Below are 24,524 nucleotides of genomic sequence, written 5' to 3'. Positions count from 1 at the left end.
AAAGACTCCAGCCACCCTAGTCATAAGCTGTACCGGAGCGCCAAGTCTAGGTCCAAGAGGCTTCTAAACAGCTTTTTCCACCAAGCCATAAGACTCCTGAACATCTGATCAAGTGGCTACCCAGACTAATTGCATTACCCCCCACCCTCTTTTATGCCGCTGTTATGCTCTGTTGTTATCTATGTATAGTCACTTAAATAACTCTACCAGCATGTACACATATTACCTCACTTACCTCGACTAACCGGTGGCCCCGCACATTGACTCTGTACCAGTAGCCCCTTTATATAGTCTCACTATTCTTATTTTACTGCTGTTCTTTAACTACTTGTTACTTTTATTTCTTATTCCTATTTTTTTTAACTACAAGGCCTACCTTCAAACTCAGTGCCTCTTTGCTTGACATCATGGGAAAATCAAAAGAAATCAGCCAAGACCCCAGACATTTTTTTGTAGACCTCCACAAGTTTGGTTCATTCTTGGGAGTAATTTCCAAACGCCTGAAGGTGCCACTTTCATCTGTCCAAACAATAGAACGCAAGTATAAACACCATGGGACCACGTAGCCGTCACACCGATCAGGAAGGAGACACGTTCTGTCTCCTAGAGATGAATGTACTTTGGTGCTAAAAGTGCAAATCAATCCCAGAACAACAGCAAAGGACCTTGTGAAGATGCTGGGGGAAACAGGTACAAAGTATCTATATCCACAGTAAAATGAGTCCTATATACCGCCATCCTATAGAACATTTGTGGGCAGAACTGAAAAAGTGTGTGCGAGCAAGGAGGCCTACAAACCTGACTCAGTTTCACCAGCTTTGTCAGGAGGAATGGGCCAAAATTCACCCAACTTATTTTGGGAAGCTTGTGGAAGGCTACCCAAAACGTTTGACCCAAGTTAAACCAATTAAAGGCTATGCTACCAAATACTAATTGAGTGTGTGTAAACTTCTGACCCACTGGGAATGTGATGAAAGAAATGAAAGCTGAAATAAATAATTCTCTCTACTATTATTCTGACATTTCACGTTCTTAAAATAAATTCTTAAAATACATTCTAAGTGACCTAAAACAGGGAATTTTTACTAGGATTAAATGTCAGAAATTGTGAAAAACTGAGTTGAAATGTATTTGGCTAAGGTGTATGTAAACTTCCGACCTGAACTGTATATAGAAGGCTATAGCCTAATTTCATCTGTCAAACATGTAGGCCTACCTATTATTTCTTAAATAGGAAGAAATAGGCTCCAACACAAAGCCCTCTTGTTGTTAGCAAAGTCAAATTAAATTGAAAAAGGTTTAAATGAATTATGCATACTGGAATTTGCCTACTTTCAGCACCATGAGCTGTCAATTTAAGATTGATTGTGCATCGGCTGCTGCTTCAAGTTCCAGCACCACAGTGTAAGAAACTGGCTTATTGTGAGGTCAATAACTGATAAATACAACACGTGCAAGAAACATTATAGTAGTAGCAAGTTGACCTCTGGTCCTCCTTCTCATCTTCGCGCTCTCCTTCTCGAACTGAACAGAACATAGGCTATAGGCTAGTCCGCACGCAAGGTGGTGAATTTTTTTGACTGGGCCTTATCAAACCGTAGGCTTATACAGCACAGCCATTGGTTAGGCAGCACACAAAAATGCTTTTGATGAGCAAGAGCAGAGCAGGCCGTGGCTCATGGTTGGAACATCCGTTGCAGTGTGTAATGCAGCCTAGTTGTGTTTACACCATCCCCGCAGCTAACTTAGAAATATAACTTTGCTCAGTGCTTCTCCGAGCATGCACTTAGTACCTTATACCCTATAGGTGCACTTGATATTGGGTACCCAGTGGAGATTCAGAGACGAGGGGCAGCATCGAGCACACATCTATATACACTGAGTATACCGAATATAAGGAACACCGGATTCACCTGGTCAGTCTATGTGATGGAAAGAGCAGGTGTTCTTAATGTTTTGTAAACTCAGTGTATACCCTAATCAGCAACTAATTCTAAAACACTGAGAAATATTGAAATTTCATCAATTACAAATGACATGACCCTCCCCTGGACTAGATTTAAAAAATACTGAGTCCTCCCCTTGACTGAAATTGAAAAAACATGACCCTCCCCCATTTTCCTCCAGGTAACCATTCTGTCAATTTTGATCCATCCCTTAGTTGACAAGTCAACCAAAATTAAATAAAAATGAAGACTTTGAAATGATGTCTATGCCCAATGGGTAGTGCCTGTTGCTGTTGCAGTTTGTCTAAATATGGATGACGTATTAGTACTGTATGTCCTACGTGTATATTTTGAGCTTGGTCACACAAGTCATGCCCTCTTTGTTAGTATAGAGAATGTTATCAGTTAAAGCATCTTGTAATAATGTTAAAAAAAGAAAAATGATCATGTGGACTCTTAATGATGAATACATGGAACGAAGGCTACGCCTACTCCCTGGTATCTTGTGGTTTGTCTGTTGATATATCGCCCACTCAGCAGCGCCGCAGCAGTGGTTTGTTTAAGTGAAGCTACTCTTGCTGGTTATCATATTTATGGTTGATATATGTAACCCCTCACCCTTTCAGCTTTTACTCCCATCTTAGTGAAAACATAGCCCACAAAGCTCTCTCTGTTCCTTGTGAGGAATACTAAAGAAACTGTCTTTAGTTAAAAAATATTCCTTGGCTCCTGTCTCTGGTGTCTTTTCTGATTGAGTGGTCAGTAGCTTTGGCCGACTGCACACTGTCTTGTCATGCCTCATGTAGATAAATCATTTTGTTGGGTTTCGTTTGGTCAGTGGGCCACTGCCAAGGTTTCTCTCTGCACCTATAAATTCGCTGACAATGTCCTATTTGAACAGTGATGTGTATTCATGGATGCGAAGGCAAACAAGGCTTCCCAACAAAATGTACCAATAAAACAAATTGTCTCTCTGTGTTTCATAATTTTAAATTCGCAAGAGGCTGAATGTATCTCACAAGAGGAAGCATCTGAGCGAGCGAAACAGTGCCCCTCTGTTTCTCTACGTGTAGGTCGTATCTGATGCTGTCTGGTCCAAACGACTATGACATTGTTGCCCCCTGTAGCATTGAAGGTATGGGAAGCCAGCGAATATCTGGCCTCCCTTGACAAAAAAAGTATTTAAAATGTACCTATCAGCAATGAGCTTAACTGAGCGAGCTCAACTGTGAATGGTCCTGGTGCACCAAAAGAAAGTGTCAAGGGATGTCAGTTTGGATTTGGCATCGCTCCTATCAAATCCCATTGAGAGCATACATCATTGACAGAAAAAGTTGAATTGTTCAATCTCGTTGTGTTTTTGTCTTCCGGTGGCTAGCTAATTGGCCCTTTTCTACATTAGTCATGGATGGAGATAGGGATTTGGACTTGTAGTTTTAGTTGATTCTCCGTACTGGCCAATGATTATAACAGCGATTCTGAACCAACCATTAATTAATACATTATTGTGCCTCTGGCCTGAGAGTATGAAAGTTCAATATGTAGCTAGATGTAGAAGGCAAATGTTAACTAGCTTAACGTTGCCCATGATTGGAAGTTAGGCTAGCGAGCACGCATTTTAGCCAGGTAGCCTAGGACAACAAAAAATACAAGCGTGTACTGTATGACAGAGTGATAGACCGTTTCATCAACAGGAAAGAGAGTAGGATGGCATTAGTGTTTCTCTACAAATAAGGCTAGTCTACATGTTTTTCTACTTGCACGAACGCACACACACACACGCACAGAAATCAGAACCATGGACAGCCACATCATATTTAGCTTACTTTGATTGTGCTAAATAGTTTTTGGTATCTTTTAGTTGTCACTGTATTAGACTAAGCAGAGGTGATTTAATGATATTGAAATGTTGAAGTTGAAATTGTGCTGGAATAGGTTAGGCAAATCCTGTTTTCTTTGCGACTTGTGGTAACTCTTTATAGTTCTAAATCAATGGTTGTTTAGTGGTCCGAAAATGTGGGAAACATTAACTTGCTTGTCCATGCTGTAGGTCATGTAACTGTCTGTTACTATACATGCAATATGCTTTGTGGACATCACCGGACAGAGGTTGCTATCCAGTTTTGTGATATAACAAAGGTGTGGTTGAATTTATTTAGCCACTGTATTTTCTTATTGTCTCTGCCTTTAGGCCTATATGTCATGGTCACAAGGCAAATGAATTAACAGGTTATAGAGCAAACAATGCAATTATCACAACACATAGGTTGTAATATATAATATAGGTTGCTTGGCTTCCCCAGTGATTTCACCCACGCACCGCTACTGTATTTGAATTCAGCTGCGTTTAACCACTTATTCTATAGGCATGGTTGGAATGCTGCCTGATGCAAACCCTATCACAGAATATTGTTGTTGTTGTGGATCCCACGAAATTACTGTTAAAGCAGCAAACTCCCCTTAACTGCACACCATCTCTGCTGCGTGTTAAGCGGTCCGTAGCCCTTCATCTGAAATGAATTTCCTCCCATTAAATGTTCTCATAAACGTTGTTTATATGCACATATTCATTAGGACAAAGACAGACCTGTCAGACAGAATGTGTCCTTTTTGTTGTGATTGCTGGTGGGAAGAAATTATAGCTCAAAGTGTCATCCAACATTGCCTTTTATTACTTTTTTGTAATTCTTGGATAAAAATACCCAGTGTCCTCGTAAACCTTGAAATATATGAATCTGCCACTGACATTCAAGATTTATCATTGGGAAATTATTATGCTGTGTTTCTGGTTCCTGTGAGGTTCCTTCTTGCAATTTTCAGATCAAGTTTCACTTCTAATAAGGTTATTGATTACACAGCAGGGTCAAGCCACATCTTGGCATTGGTTTGTTCAGAAGTCATGAACTGGAATGGAGGTCATTATTGTCACATTACTCACCAGTAAGTCACCAATCAAGTACAGTATTTGTCTGCCCTCAAGCCAATACTTCATTATGATTCACTTTGCAATCCAAGAACTATAAGATAATCACTCCTTGAGTTGTATGAATAATAGGGTAGGTAGCTGTTCCTTCATCTGATTGTTGATTTATAGTCCTAGTGTATTAGTTCAGAGTGCTTATCTTTGAAAGGGGTTACAGGGTGTTACAAGTCTATGGATGGCAATTCTCTAGATTAGTATTGAGGAGAGGGATTAGAGGTGAGTTGCCCCATATGGTCATTCTTATCTAATATGTAGCAATATTGATATAAACAGACCCCTCCCAAGTTCCATGATTATTAGCCACTTAATTATTGATGTTTCCTGAAGTGCTGCTCAGTCAGCCTCCGCTAATCCCAGTCACGTAAGGACCCTTAAGTGTAACCTACGTAGTCCACTGGGCTCAACTTTGTCCATTAGCAGAGGTAGCTAGCTATGTATGTTTGCTTACAAAATGAAGTAAGGCTAAGACTCTTTCACCCCAACCAGGGGCAACTGGTTTACAACTGTTGTATATCCAATGGAGAGTGCCAGCAGGTCTGTTAGAAAGCAGCTGACTCAGCACTTCCCCCTGCAGTGCTGGAGGAGTCATGGCACAGCGGGCTCTCCACTCCTACCGACTGGCATCTGCTCTCCCAGCGGACACCAGGAACTGTGATATTGACAAGCACATACAAACACACAAACACCGGGCACAAGGAGAACACCTAAGTAGCCAATTATAGTGAGGAGGGAAACAGACCGGTCAATGTCTTACTGAGATAGATACCACACCACTGAGGGGAGCTCTGTTGTTACTCAGGAAGGAAGGGTTATTTTTGGCATCTTTGGGTAGCTAAATCACCCCCTCAAACAGATTAATTGAATTCATTGGACTGTCTCTCTTCAATGGCAATTCATCTTTGTAGTGTCATTTTGTTGGCTGCTAAGCTCCGTCAAAGTTTCATTAAATAGCTTTATTTGGTCATTGTCTGCTTGGAACTTGCTATAAACCACCTTTTCCCCATCAGTTTTAGGGGCATTATTGGATTAAATATCTGTTGTCCTCGAAGGTTGAGGCCATTTGATGCCTTGAAGCGTTCTCTGCTGAGTTATCATTCTCATTATTCCTTTATGTCTTTATTTCACCACCCAACTGTAGTATCATTTAGGAAACATAAGTGACATAATAGCAATTGAGCTTGGAGAGAGGATGTTAGGTACAAATACTATAACTCAATCTTCTGCTTTTAGGGTACAATACTATCAAATCACATCACAAAATTCCATACCAATGACCCAAGCCTTTACCCATGACCAGGGTTCTAAAGTGCGATGAAATATTTTGTTGTGTGACCTGCAGTTTTAATTTGGGAGCACCAGTGAGACTCCCAAAATATCCAATGTACACTGAGTGGACAAAACATAATTTTTCGATGACATAAACTGACCATGTGAATCCAGGTAAAAGCTATGATCCCTTATTGATGTCACCTGTTAAATCCACTTCAATCAGCGTTGATGAAGGGGAGGAGACGGGTTAAAGAATGATTTTCAAGCCTTGAGACAATTGAGAAATGGATTGTGTATGTGTGCCATTCAGAGGGTGAATGGGCAAGACAAAATATTGAAGTGCCTTTGAACGGGGTATGGTAGTAGGTTCCAGGCACAACGGTTTGACTGTGTCAAGAACTGCAATGCTGCTGGGTTTTTCACGCTCAATCGTTTCCTGTGTGTATCAAGAATGGTCCACCACCCAAAGGACATCCAGCCAACTTGACAGAACTGTGGGAAGCATTGGAGTCAACATGGGCCAACCTCCCTTTGGAATGCTTTCGACACCCTGTAGTCCATGCCCCGACTAATTGACGCTGTTCTGAGGGCAAAAGGGGGTGCATCTCAATATTAGGAAGGTGTTCCTAATGTTTTGTACACTCAGTGTATATACACTGTTGAGCGTGAAACCCAGCAGTGTTGCAGTTCTTGACACAGTCAAACTGGTGCGCCTGGAACCTACTACCATACCCTGTTCAAAGGCACTTAAATATTTTGTCTTGCCCATTCACCCTCTGAATGGCACGCATACACAATCCATGTCTCAATTGTCTGAAGGCTTAAAATCCTTCTTTAACCCGTCTCCTCCCTTTCATCTAAACTGATTGAAGTGGATTTAACAGGTGACATAAATAATTGATCATAGCTTTCACCTGGATTCACTTGGTCAGTCTGTCATGGAAAGAGCAGGTTTTCTTACTGTTTTGTATACTCAGTGTATATTTTTGTAATGACAATTGTTGTAATGATAAGGCTTTGCTCTACTGTTGTTTACCGAGCTCAGATTTGTTAGCGTCATGCTTGCACCATTACTACAGCAAAAACTGCTTGTTTCTAGTCCAAACAGTTCAAAAGATCAAGGCCTGATTGTTTTAATGATGCATCGTTCCTACAACGGCTGATAATATTAGGTTGTTAAGCAATATGAAATATAGAGGAAAAAATGACAGAAAGCATAGAATTGATTGAACATGAAATGGATTGAAATATTATTGAATTATAGGGCTATAGGCTTATGTAGCCTACTGTATTTATATTTTAATGCAGTCATCGGTTTTTATTTGAAGCATCTTTTAATCCTTCTCTTGTTTGGAAAAGTAGCTGCTGCTTTTGCAACAGCTAATGGGGATCCTAATATATTACCAAATACTAAAATAATTGCACAGACATTGGCAACTTTGTATTTGTAGTCATCTTCATTCTAATGTTACCTGCGGTCACAGATAGACAGACACACATCTTGATTCTATGTTTAGCTGAGATATTCTGGGCAAATAAGCATCTAATGACGCACTTAGCTGTTCTACGAGTGGTCTGAGGGTTTTCATGGGCAACTTTAGTAACACCACTGCTGAAATTGTTTTATTTAGAGCCCATGACTCTTAAATACATTTTTATAAGGGTGTATTTTGTGATAGATCCATCTCTTGTCTTGCTCAACAGTGACTAACTTCCTGATGAAAACATTGGGCATACAAAAAAAGCATACCATAGGACCCCACATTACAACGCTTTGAGCCATTCAGTAGTAGTATAAAGGAATTTACCCAAATGCTCAGCTGTGGAGAAAAATGAATGCTAGTGGGGAAGTATATTGGCTACTCTTCGATTTTCCCATATCAATGACTTTCCAGCTTGTTCTCTGGCTCGCCTCCAGTTCAGCAGGGCATCGACTGGGGCTGACAGTGGAATTGATGGGACAAAAATGAATTGGCAAGGCATCACAGAAACACTTCCTTGAATCAGTGCCCACTTTGCCTTGCCTCCAAAAGCTCCAATTTACAGTATATGAATTTGAACACTTCTACTTGAATATATTTTTTCCTGAAATGAGCATTCCACTTTTATCGTGCTGACTCAGTTGTATACTCTAGACTATGTGTACTACGTTTGCATATAATGTTCAGTTTTGTTCATACTGCACATTTTTTGGATGAAAGGGCTCGACTGGTCTAGACTTCAGGCTAAGAGAGTTAGCATATCACAGGGACTGCCTTGGATTGCTTCCTAATTGAATAACTTAATTTGGTGATAAAAGCCTCAAACATCTAAGAATATTTCATTATGCAGAAATTGCTCTGATTTGATAAAACTGAAAGGAGCATGGGAAAAAAAACATAAAAGAATGTAGATCCATTGCGCTGCAGAGCTATTTTTTGCGATATTATCATTGATAATAATAATAATAATACTTAGTTTCCAGGAATCCCCCATTGTCTCATGTCGTTATTAATCCGTATGATAACTCACAAACGCTCAAGGGATTTCTAAATAGAAGTTTGTCTATAATATCCTATCCTAACATTCAAAATTTTTACCAAGGTGACATTGTCCACTGAAGCCCCTTTCATCCTAAAAAGAGTCAGATAATGTTAACAAAAACCATAAACCTGTAGCTAACTTTGAACAAAAGTATTCACTACCTAATTATACATCTAGTTAAGGCATTTTGTGGTTGTAGAATCTGTATTTATGAACATTTAAATGTACAAACATTAGCTAGCTGGCTAGTGTCTGCTTGCTGAACCAGTCTCAAATCAATCCATATGAAATGAAAGGGATGCTAACAACTCCAGTTCACACACTCAATGCTGAATTACTCCCTCTGGCTAGTTTTAGATACATTCTGATTCTTAGAATAGTCCCAATATTTGGTGATGTGCATCAACAAGCTGGCAAACTATCTACCATAATGGCTATTCAAACAAGCTAGCACTAGGCTGCTAGCTGGAGCAAGTTTGCTCAGCTGATCGAGCATGGTTTGCCGTAGTGAGTGATTTTTTGAGTTTGGAACTAATGCAGGGGTCTCCATCAGGTCGATCGCAAACCACCTGTAGCTCACAGCCCACCTATGAGTAGGTCACCAAACAATTACCGAAAGTAGGCCTGTATGCAATGTTCCATCGCAAAATGTCATAAACAAATATCACAAGTATTCGACACCACAACTCCCAGCTACTATCCTAGCTACTAAAATATAAAACACCATTTGGGAAAAAATCTCACATTTTATAGGGCCCCCTTAGAATTGTTTATGAACCATTATTTTACCAAGTATATTGACAGAATACACACTGCACAAATGACGCCATCTGAAGTCGGACAATGGGAACCCCAAATAAAGACATTGCTGTTGCTCCATGATGAAGAATAGTCGCTTAGTTATTCTTAAGGTCGACTAGGCCCACAGATGAAGGGGATAGTTGTGTATCTTTGAACTTGACGTTTCAAAGAGACGATAAAGCTCCTTAAATATCAAATCCTCCCCCTCCTCTCCCCTGATATTAGACACTGTTAAAAGATCACGAGTGAATCAAAGTGGTGTGTTGGTGTGCATACTGATTATCTGGTGCAATTGCTTGTGCTGAAGTGATTCATATACCAGCTTCAGTGCACACCTAAAAAGGAGCCCTTTCCCTCTTGAGAATTTTGGGATAGTGGCCCAAAGCTATTACGTCCAATAATTCAATCTGGCTGCTATCTCTCTGATTCAGAATGCAGAAGACACATTTCAGTTGAATGTATTCAGTTGTACAACTGACTAGGTATCCCCCTTTCCCTTTAGAGCAGGACTTGCAGAACGGGAATCGGATCCTGACTTTTTCTCAGTTACCCATTCTTCCCATCATCACAATGATTGACAAAATCACACACTGTTAATTACACAGATAGCATTTGGGTGCTTGTTGAGGATATGTTGAGTTAGATAAAAGCACTTCCCTCCAAATACATTGTGCTTTGCCTCCCCAAAGGCAATGTAGTGTAATCCTTCAAAAGTCTAACTCTTCAAACCAAAGACAGGCCACTTTAAAAGGCACTAGCTGTAAGTGTAAATCTGAAGAATAATAGCACCCGTACACTCAAACCAGGCTTCCTTTTCTTGCCACAGGGAACATAGACATTATGGATTACACCTTTAAACTGAGAGACTGATTAGTTAATGAGTTCAGTAGTATTGAATAGTGTTAATAAAGACTATCCCTTATCCTATGACAGCATAATGACATATTCAAACAGACCAGCAGCTATGCATTGTCTACAAAACAGTAGGCTACATAAAGTTGCTCTTAAATCCAAGTTATAATAATAATAATAATAATAATAATAATACATTTAATTTGTAAAGCTTTTCTCACATCCAAGATGCAATTTAAAAAATAAATTATAATAAAAACAATCCAAAACACAGAACATAGAACACAGACAACAATCCCAGGTGTCGTCAGATCCGGAGGACATGAGACCAGAATTAGGACAGAGAATCTGCAGCGCTAATAGTGTCTGGAAGTGCGTTCCATGGCGCGGCTATTATGGATTAAGCAAAAGGCATATCCAGTTAAAAGCACCATAGCACCTGCTGTTGACATCCCAGTGGGGGACATTAACCAAGCCGGTTTCCGTGACCCAAACTTCTGCAGAGAAACCTCTGAACAGATCCCTCTGAATGAGGGGGAAAGGAAGTGCAGGATTTATTATGGGCACAGGTGTGGCTGGTGTGGGAGAGCGAAATAAAAACTTGAGAGAGAGAGAACAGTGTCAGTCAGTGTGTGGTCCATTGCCTCTCCTCTACTTTCTCACCGTTGTTCCCCCTCTGCCCACCTCCACCCCCTCCTCCACCACTTTCCATTAAATCACTTGACAAATGGCCAGGCGACAGGTGTCAATAGGAGAGTTCTCTGTCCCCAGCTGCGCCTGTCTTTAGCTTGGGAGTCTGAGAGATGTTCCCATTGTTGCAGCTGCCCATGTCAGTGTGAACCCCACCTCTCTATCTATCCCAGGACTACCTCGTCCTCTCTCCCTTCGCAGCGTGACATGGGCCACCCAGCGGACTGGAGCGGCAGCCATAATAGTAGCATCGTTCTAGGTATTGGCATGGCGCTTAGTCAATACAACATAGTCTGGAGCTGTTGATATTATTTCCGCCACAGTGGATTTAGTTCCAGTCACAGGTTTAGATGTACAAAAGATATGAAAAGGAAAGCGCTTAACATTTTGATATGAAAGTCTGTGACTTGGAGTTATGAAAACAGTCTATGTCATTGAGCTTGACATTGTCTGACTGGAAGTGGATTCATTTGAGGTAAAGGAGGCTGTATTTTTGCTCCTGGAGTTGAGACTCTGTTTCAAGGGGGAACATGGGCAATTTCTTGTGAAAACAGAAGTGGTTGTAGGACTTCCAAGTCCTGTCGTTTAGTACTAGGTTGTTTGAGGCTGCTGTAAACAGTGCTTAGGGCGGAATGGGAGCAAAGAGTGCAATACACTGAGGGGTACGAGGAGAAAACCAACAGTTGTTTTTTAACTTTCACCTTTGGCACTTGCTGGTGGGGAGAGAGGCTTGGGATTGGTAGGCTGCTGAAACAGCTCCAGGCAGCAGGATTCACACAAACCTTTCCAGTGCCAAACCAAAATTTTAAATACTGAATTCTCCTGTCGAGCTTGACCTACTATTTCAGTCCAAATCAAGCCATTCAAAGCCCACACAGGCCCTGTCTCCCAAAACATTGTTTGGTGGTTTGGGGCTGTATACCTCTAAAACTGCCAATCTTAATTTAAACACGGAAAGAACTCACCTACTCACTGCGTGTTCATAATCCTCAAGACCAGGCTTATCCAAAGCCCCATTAAAGAATTCCTGTAAAAGACAAGATTAGAATTCAGACTAGCCCAGGCTCTCATTAGCTGACAGCTGGGAGTTTGAGAATGGGGGGGTTTGGGGGTACTAGTCCCCCCCACCCCCTCATTAACGCTATGGTGCACCTGTGATCAATCTGCTATTCTCTTTGAGGTCATTAAACCCTTGTGGCGGGGGTTCATAGAACTGGAGATATGCTGCTGGTTGATCCTCGTTTCGGGTGTGTCTCTGACCAGGTGACAGCGTCCTGACGTCTGATCGATAGGATAAAAGGATGGGTGTATGCAGATTGGTCTTTGTTGTGTGACTGGTAGAAGCAGGCTGAGAGTTCTACCAGCACAAGAGGGATTGGTTGGTTGATGTAGCAGCACACACACAGGCCGACAGCAGCCCACATCCAGAGGATGGGAATGTTGGAGACATGCCAGAGAGGCTGGAGTCAGATTATTGGCGAGGTCGTACTGGAAACCATAGCGCTCTTTATATCTGGTTCATTTGATGGTTTTCAGTGTATTTCATGCTGAAAATACATAGAATACTTTGTCCAAAGTAAAGATAAAAGCCACCGAAGGCCAGTGGGTTTGATTCCTCAGCTCCTCCACCCTTTCCTCTCTCCTCTAGGACCTTTCTGAGAGTATCTATTACATTGGTAACCACAGGCCTGTGCACAGAGACAATGAGATCTTTTGTCAGGTTCCTGTGAGGCTGCTGTCATGAGAGCTGACGTGAAGCAGGGATTCTATTTATAGGGTTGTAATAACGTCACATGCAAATGTCTGATATGCGTTGTATATTTGCCACGGGCCACCTGACCTTTCTGCTTTAATGTCAGTCAAGCTTGTCTGTCACTCCAAGTGATTTTAATTCTAGATAGAATATGAATAGCCTTAATCAGTTTATGGTAGTCTACCTGGAAACGCATGTTAATGTCACTCTTGACTTCCGTACATTTTCCAGCCCCTTTTTGGATCATTATGACCTAAGGCTAGATTTATGATCTCTGGAGAGACCGTGAAAATACATAAAATTGAGAGAAGCCAAAAGGACCAAGAAAACCAAGCTGGAAAATAAAGTTAATTAATAGATCAATGAGAAAGAGAGTTCCAAATAGGCCTGGGCGGTATCCAGATTGTCATACCTTCATGCCTACCTTGTACAATCCTGGGATATTTGGTAATACTGGCACAGGGGGTGCTATTTGCAATCAAGTACATGTAAAATGTCATAGTGAATGCTAGCTAAATGCTAAGAAACACATGCAAACATTTTATACAGTCTCTGAAATAAACTATGTGCAGGACAGACAGACATCCCAGCCAATAAAGTTTTACATTTTATTTTTTTATTTCACCTTTATTTAACCAGGTAGGCCAGTTGAGAACAAGTTCTCATTTACAACTGCGACCTGGCCAAGATAAAGCAAAGCAGTGCGACACAAACAACAGCACAGAGTTACACATTACACAAGTTAAAGAAGTAACAACAAAATGTTACTTACAGTGTGCTGCACAGACAAAACAAATATTAGACAGCAAGGGCCGTCTGAGTGTGATGTCAGGAAAACAACCTCTCACTCAATGTCATCAAAACAAAGGAGATGATCGTGGAAACAGCGTCGGCAGGACAGGACACTAGAGGAGAAGGTGAAAAGTTTTAAGTTCCTCGGCGTACACATCACAAACAGTGTTGTGAATAAGGCGCAACAGCACCTCTTCAACCTCAGGAGGCTGAAGAAATTTGTCTTGTCAAATAAAACACTCACAAACTTTTATAGATGCACAATCGGGAGCATCTTGTCGGGCTGTATCACCACCTGGCCCACAACTGTAAGGCTCTCCAGAGGGTAGTGCGGTCTGCCCAAAGAATTACTCCGGGGGCAAACTACCTGTCCTCCAGGACACCTACACTACCCAATGTCACAGGAAGGCCAAATAGATCATCAAGGACAAAAACCACCCAAGCCACTGCCTGTTCACCCCGCTATCATCCAGAAGGCGAGGTCAGTACAGGTGCATCAAAGCTGGGACCAAGAGACTGAAAACAGCTTCGATCTGAAGGCCATCAGACTGTTAAACAGCCATCACTAACATTGAGTGGCTGCTGCCAACATACTGACTCAAATCTCTGGCCAGTTTAATAAATGTAATAAATGGATTTAATAAAGGTATAACTAGTCACTTTAAATAACGCCATTTTAATAATGTCTACATATCCTACTTTATGTAGACATTCTGTACCATCTACTGCATCTTGTCTATGCTGCATGGCCATCGCTCATCCAGATATTTATATGCATGTGACCAATAACGTTTGATTTGATTTGACATGTTTGATGTGGACCATTACTTCTGTCACGCCTGCTCCCGCTTTTCCCCCCTGGAGCTTGAGGGAGCACCTGCCTTCCCCCTGTCACGTGCATCAACGATTATTGGACTCACCTCTACTCAATCACCTCTGTCATTACCTTCCCAATATCTGTCTGGTTTCCCACTCTGTTCCCTGCTTCTGCTTGATTGTCTTATGTCCTTGTATACCTGTATGCTGACGCTGTTCCTGTCTTGTTTTATGTCTGTTCCTGATTAAATGTTTGACTCCCCATACCTGCTTCTCATCCCCGGCGTTGGTCCTTACACCTTCATTCCTCCAGTCCTTTCTCTGGGAAGTAGTTGACGTTAACCCTCCCTTTGCTGGCATCTGAATGAATGCCATAGCCCTGGCCCTGGCCCTGGCTCAGACCCACCCTCCTGGGGAGATTTGTGCCAGAGTGTAGTTCACAAAGCCAGGGAAGACCAGTAGGTCAAGGGGGTTTGATTTCTCCAGTCTAGGTGTGTGTGTGTGTGTGTGTGTGTGTGTGTGTGTGTGTGTGTGTGTGTGTGTGTGTGTGTGTGTGTGTGTGTGTGTGTGTGTGTGTGTGTGTGTGTGTGTGTGTGTGTGTGTGTGTAACAGCACACTGAGAGAACAGAGCTGAGGCTCAGGGTCACTTTGATCTCAGGTGGGTGCTGTGTGGACTCCCCCGGGTGTTTCAGTGGGACCAGGGGGTGCTGTTTAAAGTTCTGAGGGGGCCATCACTGCCTAACTGTCACCCCGGGTTACATGCCAGCCCCACAAACTGACCCCTTTGACTTCCTGAGGTGGCTTAGAACCCTCAGGTATGCCATTTTCAAACCACACTACCTAGAACACATGGTGTTTGAAGAACAACAGAAGGAATCACCATTTCCTGGATAGGCTTTGGTGACTCTAAAGATGTGAAGGTTAGATCAGTGTGTTGTAATTAAGAGGATCACACGTCAATAGGAATCAATAGAAAGCTACAGACGTCATAGTAACCGTCTGGGAATGGGAAAGCCTCAGCATAACAGCTCCTCTTTGGAAAGTGTGTCGCTGAGCTATATGGGGAGTTGGTGCAGGCAATGCCCCTAAGCAGAAGAAGGCTGAGAGTCAGAGGCAGGGAAAACCACCATGGGGCCCCAGGCACATAAACGTTATACCTCCACTTACGTTAGTCGCCCCGCCCCATATTACCACAATTTCACATGATATCAAATCAAATCCAAATGTATTTGTCACATACACATGGTTAGCAGATGTTAATGCGAGTGTAGCGAAATGCTTGTGCTTCTAGTTCCGACAGTGCAGTAATATCTAAACAAGTAATCTAACAATTCCCCAACAACTACCTAAAACTCACAAATCTAATGGGGTGAATTAGAATATGTACATATAAGTATATGGATGAGCGATGGCCGAGCGGCATAGGCAAGGTGCAGTAGATGGTATAAAATACAGTATATACAGTGGGGCAAAAAAGTATTTAGTCAGCCACCAATTGTGCAAGTTCTCCCACTTAAAAAGATGAGAGAGGCCTGTAATTTTCATCATAGGTACACTTCAACTATGACAGACAAAATGAGGAAAAAAAATCCAGAAAATCACATTGTAGGATTTTTCATGAATTTATTTGCAAATTATGGTGGAAAATAAGTATTTGGTCACCTACAAACAAGCAAGATTTCTGGCTCTCACAGACCTGTTACTTCTTATTTAAGAGGCTCCTCTGTCCTCCACTCGTTACCTGTATTAATGGCACCTGTTTGAACTTGTTATCAGTATAAAAGGCACCTGTCCACAACCTCAAACAGTCAAACTCCAAACTCCACTATGGCCAAGACCAGAGAGCTGTCAAAGGACACCAGAAACAAAATTGTAGACCTGCACCAGGCTGGGAAGACTGAATCTGCAATAGGTAAGCAGCTTGGTTTGAAGAAATCAACTGTGGGAGCAATTATTAGGAAATGGAAGACATACAAGACCACTGATAATCTCCCTCGATCTCCCTCAAACCAAAATATAACTTTTTGGTAAAAACTCAACTCGTCGTGTTTGGAGGACAAAGAATGCTGAGTTGCATCCAAAGAACACCATACCTACTGTGAAGCATGGGGGTGGAAACCTCATGCTTTGGGGCTGTTTTTCTGCAAAGGGACCAGGACGACTGATCCGTGTAAAGGAAAGAATGAATGGGGCCATGTATCGTGAGATTTTGAGTGAAAACCTCCTTCCATCAGCAAGGGCATTGAAGATGAAACGTGGTTGGGTCTTTCAGCATGACAATGATCCCAAACACACCGCCCGGGCAACGAAGGAGTGGCTTTGTAAGAAGCATTTCAAGGTCCTGGAGTGGCCTAGCCAGTCTCCAGATCTCAACCCCATAGAAAATCTTTGGAGGGAGTTGAAAGTCTGTGTTGCCCAGCAACAGCCCCAAAACATCACTGCTCTAGAGGAGATCTGCATGGAGGAATGGGCCAAAATACCAGCAACAGTGTGTGAAAACCTTGTGAAGACTTACAGAAAACGTTTGACCTCTGTCATTGCCAACAAAGGGTATATAACAAAGTATTTAGATACACTTTTGTTACTGACCAAATACTTATTTTCCACCATAATTTGCAAATGTGATACAATGTGATTTTCTGGAATTTTTTTTCTCATTTTGTTTCATTTATTTATAAAAGTGGCCAGTGATTGGGTCTCAATGTAGGCAGCAGCCTCTCTGAGTTAGTGAGTTAGCTGTTTTGCAGTGTGATGGACTTGAGATAGAAGCTGTTTTTCAGTCTCTTGATCCCAGCTTTGATGCACCTGTACTGACCTCGCCTTCTGGATGGTAGCAGTGTGAACAGGCACTGGTTATCTGCCACAACATACATATTGCACTATTTCATGCCTGGCTAGACATGGAGGGATTAGGCTATATCTCCTATTTAAATAGCTTTAATTACTATTGCCACAGGTGATTTGTGTGTGTTGTCGTCAACGGTTGGCAGAGGCAGGGTGGGTCTGTTACCGTGGATAAGGAGGATGACGAGGAACAGCTGGAGCTTTAATGGAGCTCAAATGGTCCTGCAACCCAAGCTGATCCGCTTTGTCAGTGAGGGTGGTAAGGGGAGGTGCACAGAAGCTAATGTTGAGACTACCGTGATTAGCTTCTAATGCTATTGTCTGTGTATTAGGTGTATAATGACCGACTGTATGCAAGACCCCCCTCAAACAATCCATGCGGCACTTCCCATTGTCTCAGTGCTATTGTCTGCAATGCCTCTGACTGTTAACAATGCAGCTTGGATTCAATGGGCAATGTTCCCTAAGAAAGGGACAAATTGTAAATCTCCTTGGTACACCCCCCTCCATTGCCTCTGTGACAGCCCAGCAGTTTCGGGCCTCATTGCGGGCCCTGTCAACACGTCCAAATATCCAGTGGCGGTTTCCAGCCAGCAGACTGTGGTAACCATGGACAACACTCTGACTGAGTAGTCCACAGGTGAGGTATGCTGCTGTTGTATCTGTAAGTCTACACAGATAAGGCAGCCCATGTTGGCTTTGGAGTTAAATCCCCCGATTAGTAGATTTTCTGTCCGCATGCTAATCGGATTAGCCCAAAAATGATGAGGCCCAAAGAGATGGAAACTTTGCCCCCTTCTCTCTACTCCTGTTCCCTCATGAGCTAAACCACCACAGCTCAGGAGATAAACAGCAAACAACCTTAGTGGTACGTGACAAATTCCCTGTAACCTCTGAGTTTGAGGTAGACAAACATTCTGGAGAGAGGCAGAGAGGCTAAGGTCTTACCAGGTGTGGGAACAATGGCGTGTGCGTCTTAGAGCTGACTGAATACAGCCTGGGGCCTCATGGCTCGGAGCGAGGGAAAGAGAGAGAGAGAGAAACCAGATGAGAGACTGGGAGACTGGGAGAATTGACACAAATGAGCCCCAACAATCAGGGCCACAATGAGCAGGCTGGTTGCTTGGCGCTGTGGACATGATAAAGGAGGGGAAAAGCAGGCGGGCAAGCAGGCTGACAGTGGGGGTGGGAAAGCTCAATAGGACCAGCGGGATGTGACTGTGAGTTTAATAAGGGCTCTGTATGTGTGTGCGTGCATGCTTACGTGCGTGTGTGTGTGTCTGCGTGTCTGCATGCATGCATTTGTGTCTGATTTATAATGACAGATCTGAATATAGTAGTTTGAAAATACTTCCAGAAAGTGCAAATGGTAATGGCTTGTTGGCTTGGACGGACACACACAGACTCAGACACATACCCCCCCCCCCCCCCCCCCCGCACTTCCTAACCTCCTGCTAAATGTATGCCAATATTAGAAACACATATTTCCCTCAGATTACACAGACCCACAAAGAATTCGAAAAACAAATCCAATTTCGATAAACTCATATCTTTTGGGTGAAATATCACAGTGTGCCATCACAGCAGCAAGATGTGTGACCACAAGAAAATGGCAACCAATGAAGAACAACCATTGTACAACCCATATTTATGTTGATTTATTTATTTATTTCTGTATTTATTTATTTGCACATTGTTACAACACTGTATATAGCCATAATATGACATTTTAAATGTCTCTATTCCTTTAGAATATTTGTGAGTGTAATGTTTACTGTTAATTTTGTTTCTCATTTTCTTCTGTTCATTGTTTTTAAAACTTTTGTTTATAATCTATTTCACTTGTTTTGACAATGTAAACATATATTTTCCATGCCAATAAATCCCTGAATTGAATTAAAAAGCTGACTCTGTGTACCAATTGCACCCCCTTACCACTACCAATGTCTGCTCTCCCCTTCCCCTCCACCCAGCTCCTTCTGCCAACATGGAGGAAACCCATTAATACTCCCCGGCTCCCTACCAGCACCAGTCCCCGCCCTCCCACATGCTTCCGATTAAGAAGGAAGACTCTCTCAATTCTCTCTACTTCTCTCCATGCTGAAGTGAAGATGGAGGCTAGAGAAGAGGGTTTGGGGTGAGATAGAGAAGGGGGGGGTGCGGTTGAGATAGGGGTAGACAGCGAAAGGGGGGTTGAAATGGAGTGAGAGAAAAAGAAGAAGACGGAGGGGTGTAGATAGGAGGGGGGGCATGGTGGCCCCAGTGGACTAGGATCAGGCTAGATAGATGGATGGGGTGGGACGAGGGGAGAAAAACAGACTGTCTTTGAGCCAGAAAGAGGGGGATGTGCGGGGTAGAGAGGGAGAGGAGAACAGAGTGGGGGTCATAGCTTACAAGTCAGTGTGGAGGATTGCTGTGGCACAAAGGGTGGTTCAAGTTTCAAGTTTATGTTTATTTTTAGTATGTACAGGATACACATGGTATGCACAGTCCAACGAAATGCTTACTTGCAGGTTCCCTCTCGATATTGTGACAAAAATAAGAAATATTAAAAGATAAGAATTCAAATAAAAAAAGTAAATTAGCTCAATAGAATAGAAAAAAAAGTAGCTTTAGTATAAATACAGGAAGGCACTCAACAATTTACCATACAATATTTACATGTGTGTCGGTGAAGGGGGATTGAAGAGCAAGTATCTCTCCACTATGAATGAGAGGCTTAATTTGAGGCATGTCTCCTTTTCTCTGGCTCAGACAGGGTATTACTATAGATAGAGATCTGTGTGGGGGCTACCTACTGGAGATCACAAGAAGAATGTGGTAACAAAACAACACGTACTGTAAGACTGTCTCAGAGAGTGTCTGTGTGGCTCAGCTCCAATGCAGTGGGAAGAGGCTTGAGAACAACGTTGCCAGATCATTTTGGAAAAGTGACCTTCAGACCAGACATGAGTGTAAAACATGATTATAACCCAATTCAATTAATATTGCATATTTGATTGTTACCTAAAATTATAAAACCCTGCAGTAGCAAACTATATAACTTTCAATTATTTGGTTATGGGTATCTGTGTGACCCTAAAGTCTAGACAGATCTGCCAAGAATAGTGCTAGATTTTACATCCTATGAAAAAAAAACATTTTTATAATGCTGTTATACATCAAACAGGCTATATCTTGTGTCTGGTGGTTCTCATGACAATGCTGAGTGGGCCAGTTTTAGGATAGTTTGTTGGCTCGGTCACGGGTTAACAGGGAACACTGCAGTAATTCTTCAGTCTGTGTGTAAAACAAGCCTTTTCTCTGTGCTGGCGGCTGGCGGGTGACACGCTGAAGAGCTGGACACTGCCCAGTGCTCCTGGAGGGACCAGGGTGGGCCCTGCTTCACACATTCCACACATTGTAACATCTCCCCTCTGCCAGCCAGCCACAGTGTCTAGTTCTCACACCGGTTAGAGCGGCCAAAACACAGGTCCCACTGATCCATAGATGATCCATCAGTTTGCAATAGAGTGAACATGCTGGCTTTCACACTGTGCCTGTGTGTCATTATAGTACTGGCACAATAGGGGTAATGAATTAAAGATTGTCTTTTGAAAACATAAAAATGTGAAGCCTATTTTTGGCCTGCCTTGCATGTTGTTGTGGTCCTTGGTGTGACAAGACACTGATGGTGGTGTTGTGTTTGTTCTTTGCAGCCTGGGCCAAGGTGGACATGACCATGGAGGAGAGTGTGGAGGTGTACCTGGGTGACATAGCAGACATCCCCTGCCAGTATGTCTTCAGTGAACAGGCCAGAGCAGTCATGATCCAGTGGTTTGTGGTGAGTACTTCTGGACCATTTTCTGCACCCCCTCCTGACTCACCCAGCCACACTCACTCACTCACTCACTCACTCACTCACTCACTCACTCACTCAGATGTGTGTATATAAGTAAGTGAGTGGAGCTGGAGCGGAGCGTGCCCAATTTGACTGGAGCGCAGAGCGAGATTCCCAAAGGTTGGAGTGTCGGACTCCTCGCTGCTTGAATTTCGCTCCAGTAGTGCTCACTTCAAGAGCTCAGGGAATGCCTCTATGACTCTACTGTCATAGTGAACTCTAAATATTTTCATAAAGAAACTGATCGAACTCACAGGTGCTAAATCAAGGTGACTTACAAAGATGAGAACCAAAAGCAAGAGATGGATTGTGGTGATGTAGTGTCCACCACTAAAGAATCATTGTGGAATCTGAAAAGACACATATCCCGAAAGCATGATGGTGTACTTACTACATGCACATGCTAAAAGAAAGGAACAATGTGGGTAGATAACTAAGTGTTTCATTGTAGCAAAGTATTCATAAATAAAAAAGCAGATCTTTTAAACTTTTCATAAATTTTTGTTCTATTATCTATACAATAGGCCATAATTGATTTTGGCCCAATAGGCCTGGTATATTCCAATGTTCAAGGAGCTTTCCATTTTGATCGGGTTATTTTGCCTAAAAATCTTTATGCTTTCCTATGTATACACTACCGTTCAAAAGTTTGAGGTCACTTAGAAATGTCATTGTTTTTTGAAAAAAAGCAAAAAATGTTGTCTGTCGAAATAACATAAAATATATCAGAAATACGGTGTTGTTAATGTTGTAAATGACTATTGTAGCTGAAAACGTCAGATTTTTTATGGAATATCTACATAGGCGTACAGAGACCCACTATCAGCAACCATCACTCCTGTGTTCCAATGGCACGTTGTCCAAGTTCATCATTTTGAAAGGCGAATTGAACATTGGAAAACCCTTTTGCAGTTATGTCAGCACAGCTGAAAACGGTTGCTGATTAACGAATCAATAAAACTGGCCTTAGACCAGTTGAGTATCTGGAGCATCAGCATTTGTGGGTTCGATTACAGGCTCAAAATGGCCAGAAACAAAGATCTTTCTTCTGAAACTCGTCAGTCTATTCTTGTTCTGAGAAATGAAGGCTATTTCATGCGAGAAATTGCCAAGAAACTGAAGATCTCATACAACGCTGTGTACTACTCCCTTCACAGAACAGCGCAAACTGGCTTTAACCAAAATTGAAAGAGGATATATATACTGGGAGGCCCCGGTGCACAACTGAGCAAGAGGACAAGTACATTAGAGTGTCTAGTTTGAAAAACAGACGCCTCACAAGTCCTCAACTGGCAGCTTCATTAAATAGTACCCACATAACACCAGTCTCAACGTCAACAGTCAAGAGGTGACTCCGGAATGCTGGCCTTCTAGGCAGAGTTCCTCTGTCCAGTGTCTGTGTTCTTTTGCCCATGTTAATCTTTTATTTTTATTGGCCAGTCTGAGATATGGCTTAGGCTCCCTGTCTCGCTCCTGACCTATTTAGAGTGTTTATATGCTGTTTAATATGACATGTAGCCTATTTAAAATGATGTGCGCTTCTTACATTCACCTTTTCATGTTTATTCAAATACCTTTCATTCAAATCCATATGGTTTGGTTTCAATACTTCAAAACCAAATTGTAGGTTCAGGTAGTATGTTGGTTAAATTGTGCTTTTAATGAATGGAGCGAATTTGGAGCGAATTTGGAGCGCCGCGAGCACCTCTCCATGAGCGATGAAAGGGATTTCCAACTGGTCCACTCCGCTCACATGCTCTGACACGCATACACACACCAATTTATTTCTATGTACAGTACACTGTATTTTTCACATTCAACCTAGTTCATCTTCTGGCACTTTCCTTCCCTACAGAGGAATCCCGGTAGCAGTAGCCGGGAGCGGATCTACTACGGTGACAACACACAGCAGATAGTGGATGATGGTACAGAATTCACGGGCCGTATCACAGTGTCCGACATTGGGGACCAGGAGGGCGTGCTGCTTACCATCCAGGACGTCCAGCTGACTGATGAGAGGGAGTTCTTCTGCCAAGTCAACGGCATGGCTGCAGGCAACGGAGAAGGCAAGACCCACCTCAGGGTGTTTGGTAAGACATTGCACTCTGCATCAGTCTCTTCCCAGCCTGATGGTCCAGATCTGTTTGTGCTTGATCCAACTTCTCTCTCCTTGTTATTCAAATGATTGAGGATTTGGGTACAGCACAGTATGGGCACATACCCTGCCCATTACCAGGTGTTTCAGTGGTTATTGATAAAATGCGACTATACATTGATAATGTTCTTTTTTCCAGATCCTCCAGAGGCCTCAGTAATTGAAGGTGTCCATGCTGGAATCTCTGTGACTAATGAGCTGCCATCAAGGGTAGGCACTAGGCAGTCCACTTGAGTACATCTCACTTTATCTCTCAGTCCATGAAAGCAACATTGAACATTATAAAACTCTTTAAGGTATCTTATTCCCTCTATACAGATTGCATCGTGTGAGGCAAGGAACAGCTTCCCCAAACCCAACATCACCTGGTACCGTGACAGCAGCCCACTTACCCCCACACATGGCCGTGAGTAGCAAGAATACCAATGGACTATCTCACCTACGGACTATTTGAGAAAAACTAGTCAAGCAATTTTCTTGTTTTGACTTCATGTGGTGATACTCACAACAGTCACTGAAATACATGTTGTCGTTACATGAAGAAGTGTTTCCGGATGTCATCTATCTACCAGCCTGTGATAGCAGCTAAATCAGTGTTTTTCTCACCCCTCCCAGAGATCAATGTGGTAACACTGGTGACCCGTGAGTCCAGTGGCTTCTACACGGTCCAGAGTGAGCTGCAGTACAAAGTGGCCAAGGAGGACAAGGACGCCCTGTTCTCTTGTGAGGTCAGCTACTACGTTCCAGAAGGTGTGAGGACAGCCAAGTCCAAGGTCATCAACATCACTGTGCACTGTAAGAAACCTACCAACTGTCATATACCCCAGACATGCTATCGCTAACCACACAACTTATGCTAACTCAGCATGCTAATACTTTTAGCATTATTGAGTTAAATTGAATGTATTGCTAACTAGAGCTAATGCTTCCTTGTTGTGATAAAGGCGCTCTCCAGTTGTTTTTATGAATTTCCCTACCATAAAACTAGTAGGGTGTTTGCTGGTGTTTCTCTCTACAACACCCAAATTAAAGCCTATGCAATGATATCAGCCTATCTAAAACAAGTCAACAGCTTCTGGGATGTCAACGTAGTAAACCAACTAATCTAATCCAAACCCACCATCTTTGGTACTCTTTCAATTTTAGCCCACAATGTTTTCTCAATGTGTCTAGTGTTGTTTGAACCAATTTAGCATACCATGACAGTGATGACAAAACAC

General features: G+C 42.4%; 1 protein-coding gene across 2 annotated transcripts in view; it reads left to right on the top strand.

Annotated features, from left to right (window-relative positions):
* LOC109892806 (cell surface glycoprotein MUC18) overlaps positions 1-24,524 on the top strand; it is a 57,329-nt gene that overhangs the window by 19,321 nt on the left and 13,484 nt on the right. For both annotated transcript variants that reach the window (XM_020485594.2, XM_020485593.2), the window contains exons 2-6: positions 20,968-21,092; positions 23,005-23,239; positions 23,444-23,514; positions 23,623-23,710; positions 23,920-24,099. In XM_020485594.2, coding sequence (XP_020341183.1) covers positions 20,968-21,092; positions 23,005-23,239; positions 23,444-23,514; positions 23,623-23,710; positions 23,920-24,099 — 699 coding nt within the window. The remainder of the gene's footprint in view (positions 1-20,967; positions 21,093-23,004; positions 23,240-23,443; positions 23,515-23,622; positions 23,711-23,919; positions 24,100-24,524) is intronic.

Source organism: Oncorhynchus kisutch, linkage group LG6, assembly GCF_002021735.2.
Source record: "Oncorhynchus kisutch isolate 150728-3 linkage group LG6, Okis_V2, whole genome shotgun sequence".
Taxonomy (NCBI): Eukaryota; Metazoa; Chordata; class Actinopteri; order Salmoniformes; family Salmonidae; genus Oncorhynchus; species Oncorhynchus kisutch.
This window is presented reverse-complemented; position numbering and strand designations above follow the sequence as displayed.